Source organism: Ylistrum balloti, unplaced genomic scaffold, assembly GCF_031769215.1.
Source record: "Ylistrum balloti isolate Yb309-2 unplaced genomic scaffold, AGI_CSIRO_Ybal_v1 Utg369640, whole genome shotgun sequence".
Lineage (NCBI taxonomy): Eukaryota > Metazoa > Mollusca > Bivalvia > Pectinida > Pectinidae > Ylistrum > Ylistrum balloti.
In genome coordinates, this window is record NW_026781901.1 from 1,280,422 (window position 1) to 1,298,572 (window position 18,151).

The window sequence follows — 18,151 nt, forward strand, 5'->3', positions numbered from 1 at the left end:
ACTTGCACTAAATAAAATACTGTAAAAAAAGTTTTAAAAATTAATAAAATTTTATTAAAACTATGTTATTAGCTTTCTGTTTTTGTTAAAGTATTTCTTCTTTTTTTTCTCTCTTTATTTTGTTTTGTTATCCTGGGATCATTTTGTCTGAAATTTTTCATGTATTTCAAACATAAGAGGTTGTTTGTCATGTTGATGATGTTGTTACCTTGATATACATCTGTTAATGGTAAAATTTGTCACTCAAGTGTAGAACATAATTTGTCTTAAATCTTAAAGTGACTGGCTGGCTTATCAGACAGAGAGTTTAATTGCGGTCACCTTAGTGTCAGAATCAAGCCGTGAAACATTGGCTGGACATGCTCTACACCAGTGAGACATTAACTGTTCACGGTTTGATTGTAGATCAGTAGAAGACACTTTCCCTTTTGGAATTAGATTATAATTACTTTAGGATAAACTGTAAGATTACAGCAAATAGAGTCAGTCCTGGTGTGGCTGTGGAAGGAGTAACTTGTTAAGCTCAATACTCTGGCCATACATGTTATCATTGTTGTAACTTGTGCTAATACTCAACATTTGTACTTGAGAACGGTTGTTGCTGGTCTTTTGTATAACATAAGGATAGTACAACATAGAGTGGTAACAACATCCAAAAAAGAGTTGAGGTCAGTCAGTAAGAGCTATGACTAGGGGAGCCTCATGTGAAGATTCAAGATGTATGGTCCACTGTTCCCTTCTCAGGGCCAATAATGTTCCTCAGGAGGCTGATACTTTGTCCTCATTGCTCTGGGTGCCATGTGACATGCCTCCTGTATGTTGTTCAGTGAAGAAGCTGCTAAATGCTGCAGTCTCAAAACAACACTAACTGTTCACAGAGCAACAAACTAACAAACAAAGCAGAAATCACCATGTTAATCTTTAATTGCCAAATCCAAAGTGGTCGCCTGGAAACCACCTTGTTTCTTATGATCAGTCCCAAAATTAAATGGGTACAAGTAGAGAACAAAAGGAACATACATATGAAATTTGAGAGAGATCCATTCTGTACTTCTTAAGAAATATGTATAACAAATTTTCGAAGTCAAAATCCAAGATGGCCGCCTGTATGCCTTTTTTTTTCTGATCAGACCCAAAATCAATCGGGCACAACTAGGGACCAAGTGGAATCTACATATGAAATTTGAGAAACTTCCATCACGTTCTTCTCAAGAAAAAGCAATAACATACTTGCAAAGTCCAAAATCCAATATAGTGGCCTGTCAGCCATTTTGTTTTTTGATCAGTCACAAATTTGAATGGACACACCTATAGAAAATGGGAACCTACATATGAAATTCATGCAAGATCCATTCAGCACTTCTCACAAAATGGGGAAAACAAACTTGCAAAGTCAAAATTCAAGATGGCTGTCTGTCGGCCATTTATTTTTTCTCATCGGTCCCAAAATTAGATGCGCACAACAAGAGACCACGGGGGTGAAATTTGAAAGAGATCCACCCAGTACTTCTGAAGAAATAGCAATAACAAAAATTATTTACAGACGGACAGACCACAGACATGGGGCGATTTGAATAGCCTATCATCTGATGATGGGCTAAAAATGGAAATGAAACAAATGTCCACTCAAAAAGCCACTATTAAAGCAAAGCTTCTCGTTACAATTCAGTCTACCACATTTAAAAGGAATCAGTTTCTCGCATCTCTTATGTTCGCTTCCATTGGTCCCAGATATTGATACTAACAGCCATTTTTATTTCTTGTGGTATACTAGGTAATCTTTTATTCTCATATTCCCATGTATGTTTCCATTGGTCCCTGATTGTGACCTTTTGATTTTGGGACTGATAGGAAATACAGAATGGCTAATAGACATTTGTCATGGAGTTAGTATCACCACTTGTAAGGGCCGTCATGTCCACTGTACAGGTTGGGTTATGAATGATTTTGTATTCAGACTTGATGTGTGCACAAAGTCTTGGTAGCTTCATAATTCATGGATACACCATTCATTCTGAATATTTGAAATATTTCCTCAGTTTTCTTAATAATGAACACTACCTGAATGTTTAAGAATATCATTTCATAATTTGTGATATTTTGGGCTGAGCTGGGTCATAATCTGTTTGATCAAATGTCCTTTCTCAGGCAAATATGTATTCCAGAGGGTCAAGAAGACCTATTGCTATCATGCATCATCCATTGTTGTGCGCCGTCTTGTAAAATATAACTCCTGCTTAATTACCTAGGCATATTTCAACCATATGTGGTCTGAAACATCGTTGGGAGTGGAGGATCATTTCTTCAACTCAGAAATTTGATTTAACCCCTAGGGTTCTGGGGATGGGATCCAAAAGACTAGTTAGACAATACTTTGCTTCAAAATGCTACTCTTCCTTAATGCTTGAATGGATTTCATTCTGATTTTGTCTGCAACAGCAGTAAGGGCCATCTTATCTCAAAATAACAAAGTTTGAACCGATACCAACAGAAAATAAATATTCAAAAATGTAATTTTCCTATATAAACTATAGTAAACTTTACTCCCTCCCCAGGGGGAGATGTGAGACACTGGGGTCATAAAATTTACAACTGTAGTAAACCATCTGAGGGTCTTTTCATCAATGGAGAGTGCTTGATTCTACCTTACTTCAGATTTGAGAAGATTTTTTAAATTCCAGCCAATTTGACCTATTTTTGACCCCGCCAACCAGCCCATTGGGGTCAGTCAAAGTCAATATATGGATCTCATAAAACTGTCGTCTAAAACTAATAATTATTACAGGTTTGAAAATTTCCAATAGAAAATTAATAATGCTCAAATATGTAATTTTCCTATTTAAACCATAGTAAACTTCACCCCTTTCCAGTAAAGCTTCTGAATGATTTGCATCCATGAAGAATACTAAATTTTACCATACCTAGGATTTGAGATTATTTTTTTTTGGTCCCTGCCCCTCAGGTCTTGAGGGTTGGGGACCATATAATTTACAATTGTGGTGTGCCTTCAGCCATGGAAGGTTTTTGTAAAATTTCATTGAAATCAGTTCACGAGTTTTCCAGAAGAAGTCGCAAATGTTAAAAGTTTAGACACATGTTGCCGGAAAAAAGGGGATCACAATAGGTCACCCTGAAACTTTGCCTCAGGTGGCCTTATTAATGTTTATATGTATGTATGGATACCATACCAGTCTGATTCACTTTGACAACATATATGAATGAATTATAACAACTACTTCCAAAGATTCAGTACAAAAATATTTATTTTTACGGATGGAGATTCTTAATTAAGTGGCAGTGTTTCTAACGCACATTCAATCCTACATTCATTACAATCATTGTGAATAAAACAATTACATTCAAACTGACACTGGAATGTTTAAATGAAAAAAAAACTATATAATTAAATCACCATTCACAAGCAAAAGCAATATCTGCCCAATCTGATTGGACCAATAAGATGATAATTCAGCATACACACTTGCAAAGATAATCAGTCAAAAATAAAAAAAAAAAAAAAAAAAAAATTGGTCAATTAAAATACTGCTGAAAAAATGACGCCACAAGACATTGTAGAATCAAAATATTATTGTGGAAAACACAATTACAAGTCATGGTTGTAAAGACTACCAAGTCTGATAGGGACGTCAATGAAAACTGAGAAAGGAGATCTCTGGACAATATTAATACTGGAGGTTAAGATGAAAACTCTTCCAAATGCAATTGAATTAAATTGATTTCAAGAGAACATAAATGCATCACATAGTGATTTAAAACCTACCAAGTTTGAAAGAGTCTGGTTGAATACTGTGGGAGATCTCTGGACAAATAAAAGTTAACAATGGTCTAATGGATGATGCCATACATGTACCATATTACTCGACTGATTAAGATGGCTAATCTGTAGAGCTGTCATCTGTCACAATCATTTTAAGCAATATTGTACAAAAGAAGTCACCACTTAATGTAACTTAATTGGTGAACCATTTTCTATAAATTTGTCATATTTTGTGCAAGGTTGATAAAAATTCTGTAAGAAATGATTTGGGTAAAGTGACATTGACCTGGCTGTGATGAACATATATGACCTATTTGCCCTTGCCCCCATAAAATGGTGAGGGCATAAAAACATAACTGGGATTAATTAACAAAAATATCTCAATATCAAATAATTTTTCTACAGATCATAAGTCCTTTATATATGATAAGTTCATATAAAATAACAAACCAACAAGAAACATATTCAGAAAAGAAACAACTTTGTTGTCAAGTTTTAAATTAGTAATAAATATCAGGTTTCTATTGTGAAGTAGTGAAAAGTTGCCCACAGGCCTTAACAGTTATCTGACTAAAAAATACTTAAGCAGGGAGAAGGGTTATTTTTTCTACTTTGAATCAAATCTTACTAGGAAGCTGTTTTTCATGATGCAGATGATAGTTTTGGTGAGGAGTAGGTAACTGTATCAAGTGTAACCTATTTTTGACTGTAAAGTTGGAGCTCAATCCAACTGGTGAAACTTGAGAAGTTTGAAATAGGTGTTGAACAGGAAACCATGATTACACATTCATGTTACAAAATGGCCTCCCTGGCTGCTGTATCAAAGTTTTGACAAGGTTAAGAAATAACAACACTTTGTTAGCTACCTTTCCTTAACATTCCCACCAATGTTTAGCTAAGTGACACCAGTGGAACTGGAGAAGTTTACAATATGTTTTTCAATATGATGGCCATCTTGGATTTCAGACATACCTGAAATATAACAACACTTTGTCAGGACCATCTCAGAATCATTTCATGCAAGTTTGAGCTCAATCCCATTGTTTGAACTTGAGAAGTTTAAAATGTCAAAAGTTTACCGAGGCCAACGACAACGAACAAAGCACAATGGCTGTAGGTCAGATGACTTTAAACTTAATTAATTTTTAAAACATATACCCAAATGAACACACAGAAAATACTAGTGATTTCTCCCATTTTTGTACATGACTATATTTGTTACATCAGCATCTCTCACTCAACTCATCTTTCACATACATGACTAGTTACCGCAAGATCACATCTCAATATATGATGTCACTTTTGGCACAATGTTGTCCTTCCTTACAACATATTACTTCGCATCAACAACTGAGATTTTTTTTTAAGACATTCTTAAATGAATAACAATCAAGAAAAATATATGATAATGTTAATCCCTATGTCATACTATGTCATGTTTTGGTACACAACACTGTTCAATGGTATGATTAATAGTCATGTTTGGAGAAAGCAATTAAGGATAAACTCTCTCTGTTGGGCTATCAGGAAAGAACTACAATTGAACTGTGGTACATTGAGTAAAAGCTAAAATTTGTTGTTCAGAATTTACCCCTGATGAGTAACAGATATCCGCTGATTACAAAACAAAATAGAAAAATAATTCTTACCTTTACATCTTAACTCTTCCTTACCATGGAGTTTGTTTTCTTCTGGCCCAAAGTTTAAAGACTTGAAATAGCCTACTGTTTTAACCTATCTGATATCACAGTAACACAGCAAACAACAAACTTTAAATCACAATGTATGTATTTAAGCACTAGGTACATTATTCAAACAGTTGTTTTATAAAGACCCTGTAAATAAAACCTCAATATTTTCACAATGGTTGGCAAGAAGATGAAGATTCAGAGATCCATTTTAAATTAAATCTCATAACTGTTATTCATAAACACATAACACTTTGCACACATGACAGAGACTAGCATGAACTATGTACAATATATTATGATAATGGGTGTTACAAAAGTTATATATTGTCGATTACCGTGGTAACTGTAATTTTTTCTAAAATCACATGATATTTTATCATATTTCAATCAATTTCACCAAGTCGTCTTTTTTTCATACCTGTCAGAATCATGTTTTGATCATTATGTTTTGGTAACGAACCAGGCCCATGTTGCTCTAAGCTTGACTAGAGATAACCAGAGGTTATGGAACATACTTCATCATCACAGCTGTAGATTTATTTAGAAAGGTCAGAATGTCATTTTTTTAGTGTCATTTTATCTTTGGATGTCCATGAAGACAATCTTACCACATTTTTCAGTGTGTTTTGGAAATCAAACAACATACATATTTAATCTATCTAATACCAAGTCATGCTTTGGTTAACTATGAACTTAATTTATTAAATCATTTTACATTAATGGTGGAAGAAGTGGTCAGCTTAACTCAAGCTTTTAACAAGTGACTGGTGGCCTTATTGTGAATGTTCCCAAGATAAACCTATATGGCTGGGCAAATGTCCCCATACCTAGCCAATCCAACATGGAAATAAAATCCCAATCACCAATGGTGAATAGTGAGTGTTTCCATTGTGCCATAGACAGACATCTGGACAACCTGATTTTAACACACACCCCCCCCCCCCCCCCCCACACACCCCCAATAACTTTGTTGCTGAGGGTATAATGATATGTTATTTAGTAAAGTGTACTCCATGGTAATGACCTTTGTTCTAGTAAAGCCGTAACATTTTAAAGTATCAGTCATGCATGCTAATGTTATGATTTTTTTCAGTATCAAGTCTAGTATAATGAGACATCACCTCCTCAGCAGGACAATTGTCCACATCCAACCAACATCCTGAGATATGATTCCTCTAGTGATTATTATGCACAGTTATTATCAGGAAGTATGAAAATGTCAACTACCCCTGATAAATTTAGAACACACACATTACATAGCGCTACATTCTGCATTGTGAATTAATTCACCACACTTTTTCTCCATTCAAATAATACATAATTATACATTATTATACATAATCAAAGTCGATTGAGGGGAATTTCTTCTGCGGGAGCATGACCATTCTCCAAGTTCACTGCCATATCTGTATCATGAGGTTTTCCGATGTTATTTTCTAGATTATCCGGCAAGGGCTTTCCAGCTGTTTCTGGCAAAAACAGAACTAATAATCCACACAGCAGTGCCAGGCTTCCAAACACAGTGAATGGCAGTGCCTTGGAATAATAATTCTGTCAAGCAAATGAAAATAAAGCTGTATGTCTGGTACCACAAAAGTAATTACAATGTAAAACATATGGGACGTATCACCTTCCAAATCTTACTGTTACAATAAACATATGACACTTGTACACAATTTTTCTGCTCATTTTTTATGACAACTGAACATTACTGACTGGCAGCTGATCTTATTTTCATTTTTTCATAACAAATACACTGTAATACATTTCTATCCTAAAACTGTACTGAAGATTTGGTGTTTTTTCCATGTTTGTCAACAATGAATTAATCATATATTGATTTCAAATAGTAACTTAACATGTAGCACAATTAGCCTTTAGGATATCTCTTTGACTACCTGACTCTTAACATGCTATCGATCAGATAAATGATACTAAACCCTACAACAGATTCTGCTAATACATACAGTGTTTTGTGATAGGATACCTGTGTAAATCTATCTTAATCAATTTACTTGGTATCTCCAATTATTATTCTAATTCACCTTGGTCAACTGATCATTAATTATTTATCATATGAAACTCAGCATTTATGTATGCATGTGGTCATTGGTCAACTGTCATATCTTTGGAAATTCTCCTGAAAAGGCAATATTTCAGAAAAGGTCCAGTTGAACATGTACATACTGACATATCTCCACTCACCAATTGATTGATCTGTGGTGCTACAATACCTCCTACACGTGCTGCCATGGAACAGGCCGCAATCCCTATGTTTCTGTAGAGAAATGACATGTTAGATGAGATTCATCAAAGCACTTGCATATTTCAGCAATCATCCCACAATATTCTCATTAGAACTCTTCCTGACTGATGGTCTGCCTATGATATTTGCAGTCCATGTCTCCACATTGACATTGAAATTCAAAAATTGTGTTGGATTCCTTTACTTAAACAGTGTTTGATTTCCGGTTTTATGAACTAATTTTTCTTCAAAAGAGTTTTTTTTTTGTGAGAAATACATATACCCTATAAAATCTAAAAACCAAACCGCAGCTTATGTTCTTTATCATTAATAATAAGACTGGCTTATTATTGAGGTGTTTTGATGTCTGAATACCTGGCCAATACCAGGAAAGGTGATACAACCATACCTGTCCTTTCGTAGCAACCAATGAATCAGATTATCTGAACTATAAGAGGCTATACCTATATATTTTCATCTACAAGTTATAGTGTCTTTCAGCATTATTTGATATTAATGATGGGTTGAACGTCTGTAGGGGAGATGTACATACCTAATAATTGTTGGAAAATTCTCAGCAGATGAAACCTGGACAGCTGCCCATCCTCCAGAGATTCCTGACTTTCCTACCATAGCAAACACAATAACTAGTATCTGCATGGACTCCATATTTCCTGTAACCAAACAAATGTCACAAGTAATACACATGTGCAATCAAGATAAATCTCCTGCATTAATGAAGCAAGAGTACCAGTAAAACTAATTAATGCTCCCCGAAAACAACTGAATGGGACACAAAATTTCAACAAAGGGAAATAATTCTGTAATTAAGTGCTAGGACTCTCTGAATTCAGTATACTGCACATTTCCTTAGTACAACCAATGTCTTCACCAAGTTTCATGATCCTAGATTTAATACAAGAAAAGCTATGCTAATGACACAAGATTTCAATAAAGGGCAATAACTCTGTAACTAAGGGGTCGTGGGCCTTGACATTACTACACTTAACCTTGGTTTTGTATGACTGATGTATATATCACATTTCAATATCTTACTGGCAAAGTAATGCCCAAGACAAGAACGTTTTAAAGAAAGGGCAATAATTCTGTAATTAAGGGGTTGCCGGCCCTAACATCTGTACACCACACATTGTCTTTGTATAATCAATGTATTCACCAAATTTCATTATACTAGCTTAAATGCAAGCAAAGTTATGCTCTGGACAAGATGTTTTTTGAAAAGGGCAATAACTCTGTAACTTAGTGATCAAGGGCCTTGTATTTGGTACGTATCTCAGTGACCAGTTGTTAATCATGATTTTTACTGAGACAAGGCAACCAATCAGATATTTTAAATAAAATTCTTCTAATTTTAAAAGAAAACTTAGTGATATTTAATGAAGGTTAATCAAATATCAATATGATAAACAAAATCAACCCAATCCTGGTGCGTTAATAGATCCACAAGTCTTCCATTTTTATACACCTTTCATGAAATGGCCATTGGTATATTGCACCTCCCCTGCCGATCTATCCACCAATATGATGTATCAACAGGTATATATCTATATCTGGGAGACTAAATATGCAATCTCTCTGTGATTAATATTAAAACTTACCTGTGAGATCAATTATGAAGATGACAAAGCAAGCAATTCCAGCCAAGATCATTAAGGAAGCTATTGTCCAGCGACGTCCTATACGGTTGTTGACAACGATAACGTAAATGAGAGCTGGGATCTCAACAAGACCAGCTGTGAATGTGTTGATGTAAAGGTCTCCAGCAAGGTTACTGGTATTGAAGTTCAACCCATAATATACAGAACTAGACACAAACCTGTAATATCAAAATTAACTTGTCAATTCATAACTGGCCTTAAACCTGTAATACAAGATCAAAGTTCAAACCTTAATACAGAACAAGATACAAACCTGTAATACAAAGTCAATGTTCTAACCTTATTCCTGAGCAGGACAAAAACTTGTAATACCAAGTCAATGTTCTAACCTTATTCCTGAGCAGGACAAAAACTTGTAATACAAAGTCAATGTTCTAACCTTATTCCTGAGCAGGACAAAAACTTGTAATACAAAGTCAATGTTCTAACCTTATTCCTGAGCAGGACAAAAACTTGTAATACAAAGTCAATGTTCTAACCTTATTCCTGAGCAGGACAAAAACTTGTAATACAAAGTCAAAGTTCTAACTTTCATACCAAACTAGACACAAACTTGTAATACAAACTTGTGATACAAACTAGACACAAACTTGTAATACAAACTTGTGATACAAACTAGACACAAACTTGTAATACAAGATCAAAGTTCAAACCATAATGCAAACTTGTAACAAAAAAGTTTATGTGAAGTTCCGTCAATAATACACACAATTAGATATAAACTTGTAATGTCAAAGTTTAATCCAAGGTACACTGTAGTGGACACAGAGTTAGCACTATAGTCAAAAGTCAATCATCAAAACACATACACCTAGTGATGTTTAAGTCAGTGATGTTCAGGTCATAGATAAAGAATTCATAAAACTATTCCCAGAGAATGACCAAAGAGAAATACTGTCCCCTCTCCCACCTCCAAAAAAAGAAAGATGTAAGTAAGCTTACCATGCATACATCACAATAAGTGTGTGTTTTGCCATGGTCCTTGTTTTAAACAAGTGTAGATAGTTATACTGCTTCTTCTCCACCAATGACTCTTGCTCCCTCTGAAAACAGTGAGAAAAATTCTTAGCTATCATTGACAACAATGAAACACCATATATTTATGACTAGAAAAAGACAACAAAAGTCAGTCTTTTCCTGTCGTTCTCCCAACAAACACATGAAAGAATCCTACGACATATTTAGTAGAAGCACATCAGCCAGGTAGGTAAATTTCAGAATGAAATCATAGTCAGACAAAAAACTCTTGAAAGCACAAAATTAGAACTTGAAAGCAGAAAATTGCAACAAGCGTTAGCCATAAGGTATCCTTTCATAAAATTGTCAGGGAAAAACATGGCCATTCATGGTAAGAACATTTCTGACATATAAAAACTGCTTATACATAGTGTCATTTTTACAGATTTATGGCATTGTATCCTGTATAATACTAGTAGTGATAAATATGTTATATTAACTGCAAACAATGAATGATGAAGATAATGATATTAGATTTAATATGCTGAGGGAAAGTGAGGCTGGAATCTTAGGATCCAGTCCCTGTAAAGTTGTATAAAGTGTTAATCAGACACTAACTCCTCCAGTTATTGTCATGGATGAAGTGGTAATGTGATATATAATGCTTATTACTAAATGACAATATCCTAACCATCTGAAAGTTCAGGAATACAAAAATATTCTATGCTACCTATCAGTGGATTGGTGGTGCAGTGGCAAGGTTTTCCACTTTCAACTTGCCCAGCCAATATACTGCTAGCATTTTTTTTAAGTTACTCCATTTTCCTTCTACAGTAAGATCTCTTGTGCTTTTTCGTTCAGGCCAATAAGAGTGATTACTGGTAATAGATGTTGGTGAAACTTATTCCACAGCTGAGATTTTTATTTCTTTACCTTTGTATAGATGTGAAGCTGTTCAAAATCCTCTTCTGACAGTGTGGCACTGTTATAATCAGCCATTGACATGAGCAAAACTTTGGCTTCAGCAAATCTTCCTTTGCTTAGCAACCATCGAGGACTTTCTGGTACAAACCTGACAGAACAAAAGACTATGATAATGGATTTGGAAATAATATTCAACTTCAAGAACCTTATGAAAAAAAACAATAATAAGGAACTCCAATCACAGAGGATAAAAGAGAATTATTGTTAATACTGTAATTATATGTCTGTCCTGCCTAGTTAAAGAAAATGCACACTATAATTTAATCCCCTTTTCTCCCCACAACACATCAAACTTTCAAGTAAACTTCATTTAACATACCAACACCATAGATTGTCATGTTTAAATAATGATGCATTATAAAAAAAGTAAAACATGAAAAGATGATTTTGTAAATTCTTCACTTCTCAAAACTTTGTGCTTTTTCAAAGACAAATACACAAAAGCACTACTGATCAATAAAATAGGATTCCATGGAGAGGTGACATTTCACATAAGATTTATGAAATGGGTCTTTAATCATTTCATTCATGACATGACTTAACAATGTCATAAGAAACAGAAATACATTTGATTCCTAACTTTTTCTTGTTACATGATCAAGACATTCTCTAGAGTGTTGAGAGAAGCATGTTTATCCATATCATTCTTCAAGTTTAAATATATCTTCTTGCCTAAATATATCTTATCTCAATATTTACAAATAAAATATATTGATATACCAATATATATGCATTGAAATATGATCTAGAAGTGTCTAATACCATGATATGGTCTATGGACAGCCTATTGACTGGGTAGATATCTGGTAGATCCTGGTGCCACTATCACAAGTTATTAGGCTATTGGATGTACTATCTACACAAGTTTATATACAAACTATCTGATATATTCAGACCCTGAGTTTAGTCCCTACACCAGCTTTTGGTGACACTGAACGACAGATGTCCACATCAGTGAGATACATGTACCTGTGTGTCAAAATATCTAAAGTGTCTTCATAGGATCTTTACCTCCAGGACAGTAGCATGGGTAACCCAGTAAGTGCTGTAGCCATGACAAGTGTCCTCCAGTCACGTAAAAAGAACCCCCACAGAGCAAGGGTCATCAGTCCTATTGCCCAGAAACCAACACAACCACAAAATGTCCGCCAGCTTGGGGTCACAAACTCCAGTGGCAGCACAAAGTTTACAACCATCACCCCTAGAAAGGAACAAAAAGAATGCCTTCAAGTACAAAATATAGTTTATCTTCATTGGGCTAATATTTCATGCATGTCTCTGTTTTGGCTCATTAACAGGAAATAAAAGTCCATGCTAATCTGCCTTAGCAATAAACAGAATGGCTAGCTTTTACCTTGATTTCCATATATACATTGATAAACATTTCCTGAGATTCATTGTAAAATATTTGCTGGGTGTTTTCTCTATCTTCAATCAAAGTCAATATAATAAAATCATATCCCTCACAAAAATCACCCTCTATATTGTAATGACATTATTTTCTTACCTGAAACCCATCATGACACATCAGCAAGCAGTACAATTGTGACAATGAATTTCAGGATTTCAAAGATGAATTCTGTGAGATAATTTTGCAGGTTCAGTAAAATATTCAACACAGTAAAATGTCAACAATGTTTTCAACTTCACAAAGAAACTTATGATGACCTGTAAAAACACTTAGTAAAACAAAGTCTTACCACCCACCAATCCACCAGTCAGAAATCGCAAAGCTGCAAAAACCTGCCAGCCGGGAGAGAATGCGCTGCCAAGGGAGACAATCAGCATGGTAATGTAGGCCAGAAATAAAACTTTGCGACGTCCAAATATGTCAGCTAACTGGCCTGTGATTAATGCCCCAAGCAACACACCACACATTTGTATTGTAGAGATGATTTTTGTCAACTTGCTCTTGTCACAGACGAGCTGCCACTTAAAATAAACAAAAAGAACTAAATCAGTCTTCTTAATCTCAAATGTCACTAAGTCAACGTTCTCCATCAATCTGAATATTTACAGTAGATTTTTTTCCTTCAACTTATTTCTTTTCATTCCTGGAAATTGTCAATTTTTTTATTAGCATTTCCAAGACTGTCATTCCAAATTCCACAACATTTTCAATTATTGTATTTATCCCAGTGAACCAACACATTTCTTCTTGCATGAAGTTAGGTGGTGGGCTTAATGAAGAATAATCATAAAATAATTTTACTGAGTAACAATATGAACGAGTTGGAATACTGCCTTGTAAATATGGAAAACTACGAAATGGACAAAATGCTTTAAGACTTTGTTAAAAACTTCAATAAAGCAATGATTCTTACAAAAATAAATCAGAACAGAGAACTACAGTATCTATAATCAACCTGTACAATTACCATAGAACAAATACATGAAATTTCAAGGTTTACATTTCACAGATTGCCCCAGATTCCAGTAAAAAGAACTCTTATTTTTCATTGAACTAAAGTGTCTGCTTTCATGAAAATCTTAATACCTCACTAACTATGGAAGTGAATGACCCATCAAACTGTAGTCCTGGGCACTGCATTCCGTCTGGTAGGCACTTGTTGACCATCAATGAACTGGAATTAGTGGCTTCAGACAGGTTCACAGAGGAAGTATTGTTGTGTCCAAAACCTGAACATGTCCAATCAGGAGTGGCATGTAGAATTATTGGGAGTAACATGGCCCAGGCTGCTGGGGTTTCGAACATGCTCACCAAGACGAATACACGCCTCTGGAATGGCCCAAAAGAGCCAATTTTATGTAGAATGTTCTCATATTCTGACATTTTTGTTAATGAATACAACTGCAGTATCACTTGTTGAAAAGTTGACTCTCATTCATACCAGCCACATCAATACTTTCAAGAAGAAATCTGAAATTTTAGAAGAAACATTGTTATTGACTATAATCTATTCCATTTTTCGTAAGACAAAATATTTGTCTCCTAATATGATGAACTCTTAATAGGTGACACTCATATATTGAAGGCCTAATATTTTGAATGCCAAGTACTCTGAATAGTGCCTACCTATTATTATAAAGGTGCAATATCCTGAAGGCTCAAAGGCCTAACTGCCTACAGGCCTAATAACCCAGGCCTTACACAGATTGAAAACGAAATTTAATGGAGGTTTTATTATCTTTAGAATTTGGAAGTAACATTTTAATACATCCCTACTTTTTACTCTATTTATAAACATTCTCCTCAACTTTAAATTCCTCTTAAAAATCAAATTCTTTCAAGCAGAACTTTGACACAAAATAAAGTTGTTTACAAGTATTTAAAATTTGTTTTCACAAAATTTTATAAAAATAAGCAATTGTCCAATATTGTTACTATAGAAATGGTACTATAGATAACGTGCATCAAGAACAGACATAATAAATTGTATTATGCACCTCTAACAACATAGCCAGCATAAACAGTAAGCAACAAGGGCCATGTTGTGAAGACAAAGGAAGACAAGACAGAAGAAATACCAACCATATATGTGAATTGAATTCTTATCTATTATATCATTTTCTTTTGATATTACTACACATAAAAAGTGTGCATATACCCTCTTGTAAAGAAATAACACTTGCAAATGGCAATTAGAGCTTAGAACATTACATAAAAGAATTACCCTTCGGCTACCAGTATGTCAGTGCAGCAGGCTTTTTGGTTATCAGGGTTTTAGAGTAACAAGCCTTCAGAATACTTAAGGGACCCCCCCTGAATTTCTATACTCCAATGGTCTGATACTCTGAATATAGATAATACTGCATAACAGATTTATTATGCAACACACCAATTTTGACATCTGACCAGAACACCAGGTACCTAATTTTATTTTCCATCATATTTCGTTTTGTTCTTTGATGATCAAGAACTAAAATTACATGTAATCATTCCTCAATTAAAATTTGTCACAGGAGTAATTTCCCTATGTTTGCATTCTTATCAGAAAAAATGTGAAAATGAGAGACTGGAATAAAAAGAAGCCACTCATTGGTATACTGTTTTATCAGCCCTGCTGTTGAATTACATTTCTTCCAATTTATTTATTTATTTTAAGGGTTTACATTCACTATTATGGCCTGTAATATAAAGGTTTAATTAATGGAATGCAAGCATATTATATATACATCACGTCTAACTATTTTTCTCGTTTGATGAAAGTGTGATCTATCACACCTTTGCTATTTAATGATTTAACAGTTACAAGGCAAAACAGTATAATGTATCCGTGTCCTCAATTTGCTATTATAAAATCACATTTGAATTATCTCCCCTTCAAAAGCATAAGTCCGTGTGCATTTTTCTACAGGTCACAAGTAAAAATGAATTCAGAACTTGACATTTGACTCATATTGTCTTTATTTCAAATTTAAAAAATGTTGGTATCACGTAATTTAACACTGTAACTCCACGGTATCATATGCCTTATACCACTGGACTACAAGTATTTACAGACAAGGCCAGTACCCATGTTAGGGCCGCTTTCGTTTACGTAGACACACCGGTTTCGTTATATAAATTTCAGTATAAATCGAGCCGAATCTGAAGAAGTTGACTGATATGAAAACAGTATGTTTATCCATATTTCATACCGAACCACGACCGGTAGGGTCAACCCTGTAAACGAAAACGGCACACATTACACGATGTTCTGAGCCTGTCCAGTTTGATGCAAGATGTTTTACCATCAGCTGACTGTTTTCTGCTGTGTCGTAAAACTCCATCAACTCGACACGTCTACCAATGATTCCACTCACCACGGTGAACAACTTATATACCTACGAAACATTGCACCATCCTTAGGTTCGATTGTGAAACCGATGTTGTTATTGCAACACACTTTGAAAACATATCCACGTGAGAGCAACGCTTGATTCTTTTGGCTTAATGGACTTACGTTTAAAACACTTGAATGATGAAGTCTTCGAACACGTGTTTCCGAGGTTCAAAGTCTATCATTAAAAATAGCTGCGTGACATGTTGGGGGTTCCTAAATATCTAAATATAAGATTATAATTATTTGAACTCGCACAATGTTAGTGTATGTTATATATGATTTTTTATACACGTGAAGATATGTATTAGTAAGCCACGTGGAGTTGGAAAATATAGATATTAAGGAAACAAATTGATCTTATGTCTGTAAAAAAAGTATGGCAGGTTGAATAGATCATGCATTGTATTGTATGATAATGTATTTCAAATGTTTTGTATTGCAAAAAAAATCCTTATTTAACATCCTCATCGAATTTCAATTCATTAGCACCATTGGAAATTGAATGTGTACTCATTTTTTTCAAGATGGCTGCCATATATGGAATGTCTATTTTCTTGGTTGGTGAGAAATCCAGATTTCTGACCAACCAAGAAAATAGACAATTGGTCCAATGAATCTCTTAATCATTTCAGCAACTCTAACCTGAATCCCTCAAGTGGAACTTGAAAAGAAGATTAAAGAAGCCTATTTTCCTTATATTATTAGTCAGGAAAACCATGATTGCAAAATCACGTTTCAAAATGATCACTTTGATTGTCATATCGGCTTGTTTCCAGAACAACCCCATCAATATTCAACTATTTAGTCTTTTTCTGTCTTGCACGATTCCCAGAAGTTTCCATGAGCGCCATAATTTTTTTTATAATTTATCTATTTTGAATATATACATACATATAATAAGATCATAGACCATGATCTATACTGCATTCGCCGATTTACTCATACAGATATACACACATACACACACAGTTATTGACATCCTTACTGAAGCAAGATTAATTCTTTTAATTTTTTCCCACTCCTATACTACTCGCGCAGACACATTTGCACAGAGACGTCTCTGATTTGCACAATGAAAACAATAAAGTACAGAATGAAAGAATGTGAAAGAGAAAGGTGTGACGTTGAATTCATTTCTATATTTGCTAGTTTCCCACCTAAGTTTGATAATATAAATTTCTTTTATATAGAGAAGCAAGAGGTAAGAAAGGGCTTGAGACGTGGAAAATATCTTCAGCAAGAGATGTGTAAAGAACTTTAAATGTTGTTATTAGATACATATTTCGAAAACTGTCAGACTTAAGTGTTTACTATTAGATATCGAGTTGAACGAAATTTCTCCACTTACCCCACGCATTAGTAAATTTTGCTTTTGATAGCTCCTTCTGTATGTAGTAACACGGACTTAAATCTAATATACAAGTCCGTGGTAGTAATAATCTTTTATGCTACTGGCCAATGCAGTTACGTTTAAAGATTTGTTAAGACACATGGTTCTTTAAATGTACTGTTTTATGATAAGAATGACTATATTGTCAACCTTAGCACTAATACTATCATTTGTGAACCCAAAAAGGAAGAAGTGCTTATTTATTGAAAAAAAAAGAATATGAAGTGAAATTAAAAGATTTTCAAATGTTTATAAATTTTGCACGTCCTGGCTTCCCACATCAAATGAATTATTGTTTCACATTCGGGGATACAAAAAGTGCACATAGGATTAACTACTATACCTAATTTTAATAATTTGGAGTTTGTGGTAAGGATACGATGAGATATATGATATTGGAGCCATTGAAATTAAGTATTTTTGGTTACTATACGTGCAATTTTGTGTACTAAACCCTGTTATTGCCGTTTAAATAATTGACCAGTGGCATATGTTGTGTTTAAGATGTTGGTAAAGAGTTTGGAATCATTGATACTGACTTCGTGTCTCCTAGGGCAATTCAAAACTGACCACAGAAGAGATATTTTGATGCTTATAGTAGTTTTAAATCATCAGAATAAGCTCTTAAAAAACATTCACT

The 18,151-nt window shown here is 34.4% G+C and overlaps 1 protein-coding gene across 1 annotated transcript; it reads right to left on the reverse strand.

The window, feature by feature from the left end:
* Positions 1 to 6,453: 6,453 nt before the first annotated feature.
* Positions 6,454 to 16,101, reverse strand: LOC132554107 (organic cation transporter protein-like). The gene is made up of 10 exons (XM_060218410.1): positions 16,030 to 16,101; positions 13,832 to 14,215; positions 13,035 to 13,266; positions 12,346 to 12,535; positions 11,284 to 11,422; positions 10,336 to 10,436; positions 9,334 to 9,551; positions 8,268 to 8,388; positions 7,675 to 7,747; positions 6,454 to 7,020 (listed from the first exon to the last, which is right to left on the reverse strand). Exons 2-10 carry the CDS (start codon positions 14,126 to 14,128, stop codon positions 6,811 to 6,813), a joined length of 1,581 nt encoding a protein of 526 aa, XP_060074393.1. The 5' UTR covers positions 14,129 to 14,215; positions 16,030 to 16,101; the 3' UTR covers positions 6,454 to 6,810.
* Between the last annotated feature and the right edge of the window lie 2,050 nt (positions 16,102 to 18,151).